At 37.5% G+C, this 3,427-nt stretch overlaps 1 protein-coding gene across 1 annotated transcript in view; it reads left to right on the top strand.

Moving 5' to 3' along the window:
* LRRC7 (leucine rich repeat containing 7) overlaps positions 1 to 3,427 on the top strand; it is a 463,713-nt gene that overhangs the window by 367,092 nt on the left and 93,194 nt on the right. Inside the window, exon 15 of the mRNA XM_012801636.1 lies at positions 2,309 to 2,433. Within this exon, the coding sequence (XP_012657090.1) occupies positions 2,309 to 2,433 (125 nt within the window). The remainder of the gene's footprint in view (positions 1 to 2,308; positions 2,434 to 3,427) is intronic.

The following is a 3,427-nucleotide window of genomic DNA, read 5'->3' as shown; positions in this document are numbered from 1 at the left end:
GTACCTGGCTAACCAAATCAAGCTGAAATAGGACTAGTTAACCCTATGTGATACCCGGCTAACCAAATCAACTGAAACAGGACCAGTTAACCCTATGTGGTGCCCAACTAACCGAATCAGCCGAAACAGGACTAGTTAACCCTATGTGGTAGCCGGCTAACCAAATCAAGCTAAAAGCAGTCAGATCCCAGGGAAGATTCAAGGAGCTGGTTTATTTCCCTACTCACTTATCACATGAACACAATTTAAACACTTAGACCAGTGACTTCAGGACTCAAATTATTTTCTGTTTCAAGAACATAAAAAGGTGACTTATGAGTAATTATCAGTCTTTGTTTTTCAAGCTGAGTTTCCCCAAACAATTTCAACAACTAATTTAGGAATAAATACTTCTTTAAAAACCTAAAACCTTTTGAATAATTAAATATTCTATCACGTGATCACATTATTCATAAAAAGTTTAAAAGAAGTTTGTCCTTTACTATTTGAAATGTGGTAAAGTCTTCTTAGCCCAAGCCAGCATGGGCTGGCATGCACATTTTTTCTGCAGTTGTAGGCTTAGAGTAACAGAAATTCTTGCAAAAGTAAACTCAATCCACTTGAAAGAGAACAAGTTGTAAAAGAAACCATTTGTTTATGTATCTTTTATTTTCAAGGGTAATTATAATAAAAGGCTTTCATTTTTTGACTTCTAATGTAAGCAAATCATTTGTGGTTACTTTAGAATATTTTTATTCAAATTTTGGCTTGTGGAAGTAGGAAAAGGAAAGATTATTTTGATATATAATTTTTAGACATTAATAAAATTGGATCTTTTGAATTTATAAAAGAAAAGGCACCTTGTTTATGTCATATAAAAAAGTCTTAAGTAAGGATTATGTTTTATTCATGTAGGTTTACTTATGTTTTCACTTTAGTAGCCCTAGACTATGAAAATACAGAGGGTACAAAGAGATGTAGATGTATCTTAAGAAAGGGAAAAACTGTATTAAAATTATAATATCTGATATATACCAATACCAAAAGATGAATACAAGTCATGTTGAGCACCTCTTGTAATTGCAGAGATCAGACATGAGCTCACTACTACAAATTTAATAGAATTTTTTCCTTTCTTAAAATGTGTATACATTTTTTAGCAACTTCTGTATTTAATTTCAAAAGGATATGGGGAAATAAAAAGTGTTTCATATTCACTGGTCATTTCTAAGATCTAGACTCACAGATTAAATCCTTACTTTGTCTCAGAGTGAGGTAGGCTTAGTTAGGTAAGGTAAAATGTTAGGTGGGTTATTTTTTTCTTTGAAGAAAGTAATTGAAAAGATTTATTGAACTTCAAGCAAGTCAGCCTTTGGTTTTCAGGTAGGAGTGTAATAAATTTTCAGAATTCCTTCAACCAAAAAAGGAATATATGATAAAGGCCTCCTTTGTAAAATAATTTTGCCCAAACTAAGTACTTTAATGGCATTTTCAAGTAATCTTTGCAATCCTAGTGTAAAGAAGATATTATCGTTAGCCGAAATTTTAATGTAAATTAAGGCTGTATAAGATATTTTCCCTGTTAATTTGAGACACATTTAAACTAATTGAAATCGAATGTTAAAGACTAAATTTTTCACATGTTCTCCACCATAAACACAAGCTTCCCTCTTCCTTTGCTCCCTACACCCCTCAAAAAGTTGCTATCTTAGACACTTTGTGCAAAATCATCGTTAGGCCATGAGCTCTGATTGTGCCATTTCACTGCAGCCTAGGTGAGAGACAGAACAAGAACCCCCTCGGGGAGCAAGGGAAGGAAGGAAGGCAGGAGAGGAGGGAGGGACAAGGGCAGAGATGGGAGTATCACTTGAGGTCGGGAGTTGAGACCAGGCTGAGCAAGAGTGAAATCCCCATCTCTACAAAAAGCAGAAAAATTAGCTGGGTCCACTGGTGGCTGGCACCTGTAGTCCCAGCTACTCAGGAGGCTGGGGCAGGAGGATCACTTGAGCCCAGGAATTTGAGTTGCAGTGAGCTTTGGTGATGCCATGGCCCTCTTGCCTGTCAAAAAAAAGAAAGAAAGAAAAAGAAGGAAGGGAGGGAGGCATCCTGATAAAGCATTTAGTGTTTACAAATATAGGCTCTATTCAGATGCAGAATAGAATTCTGCCTTAGCCACAGAGAAGCTGCATAGCTTTGAGCAAGCCTCTTAAAGTTCAGTTATACTCCCTTATAGATGCCATCATTTTTTTGCTTACTGTATTAAGTTCTAATTATAGCACTCAATGTTTAAAAAAAAAAAAAGCAATAACTTTTCGGAATCTAACTGTAGATTTCCAGTCGGACAGCGACAGCTTCAACCCTACCCTGTGGGAGGAGCAGAGACAGCAGCGCATGACTGTGGCCTTTGAATTTGAAGACAAAAAGGAAGATGATGAGAATGCCGGGAAAGTTAAGGTGAACCTTCTAGCTTTCGTTTCTTCTTTCCCCTCTCTTTGTTTCTCCGTTGTTATTATTTATATAGATTTGGGAACAAATTAAGCGACCTCTGCTAGAAGGTCAGATACATCTTTAAGTGCTCATGGTGGTACCTGGGAGTTCTTAAGGCTTTGGTGTGCTTTGGAATGAGACTGAGGTCCCAAAGCCGAATGAGCGAATCGGATATGCCAGCCTCTCCTTCTGAATAGCAAGGCAAGAGAGATTCAAGTTGAGAGGAAGTTAAAAAAAATATCTGGTGATGAACTTCAACTGGGCACCCATTTGTCTTTGACACACATTGTGATGGTTTCCTTTTCATCACTGAGCAAGGCCTCGTGCAGACTAAGTCCAAAATACACATTATGGAAAGGAGAACTGATTGGTACGTTACATTGGCATTAAAATTACTGAAAGGTTCTGTGTCCCTGGGATATTGGAGAAGAACTTCTGAGTTTTAAATGTAAGGACACATTTTAAAGGGGATGAGTGCCTGATGGCAGGCCATGTTCCTTTAGGAATGACTCCTTTTTACCTCAAAGCGTCTTTGTATTTTATTTCCATAGCTTTGGGGGGTACGAGGGCAGTTTTGTTGCAGGAATGTATTATGCGGTGGTGGAGCCTGGGCCTTCAGTGTTCCCAAGGCTCTAACAGTGATTTCCCTCCTCGGCTGCTCGCCCAGCCCCCCACTCTCTGGAGTCTCCACTGTCTCTTCCTCTGCCCTGCACAGTAACAGATACTCATTGTTTAGTTTCCACTTACAAGTGAGAACATCAAACTGTATTTTTAAAAAGCCTTTATTGGAACTAATTTAAGTCAAGCAATAAGAATGAATTTTAAAATCCATGTTTTTCCATTATTTAAATTTTCAGATATCATCAGAATTGACTTAGATTTTATCAACATCAGATTTTCATGTTATCGTCGTGGCAACATCTTGAATCTCTCATTTAGTTTTGTAATTTTATCTGGGCAC

Source organism: Otolemur garnettii, unplaced genomic scaffold (genome assembly GCF_000181295.1).
Source record: "Otolemur garnettii isolate 467f Iridium unplaced genomic scaffold, OtoGar3 scaffold00010, whole genome shotgun sequence".
Taxonomy (NCBI): Eukaryota; Metazoa; Chordata; class Mammalia; order Primates; family Galagidae; genus Otolemur; species Otolemur garnettii.
This window is presented reverse-complemented; position numbering and strand designations above follow the sequence as displayed.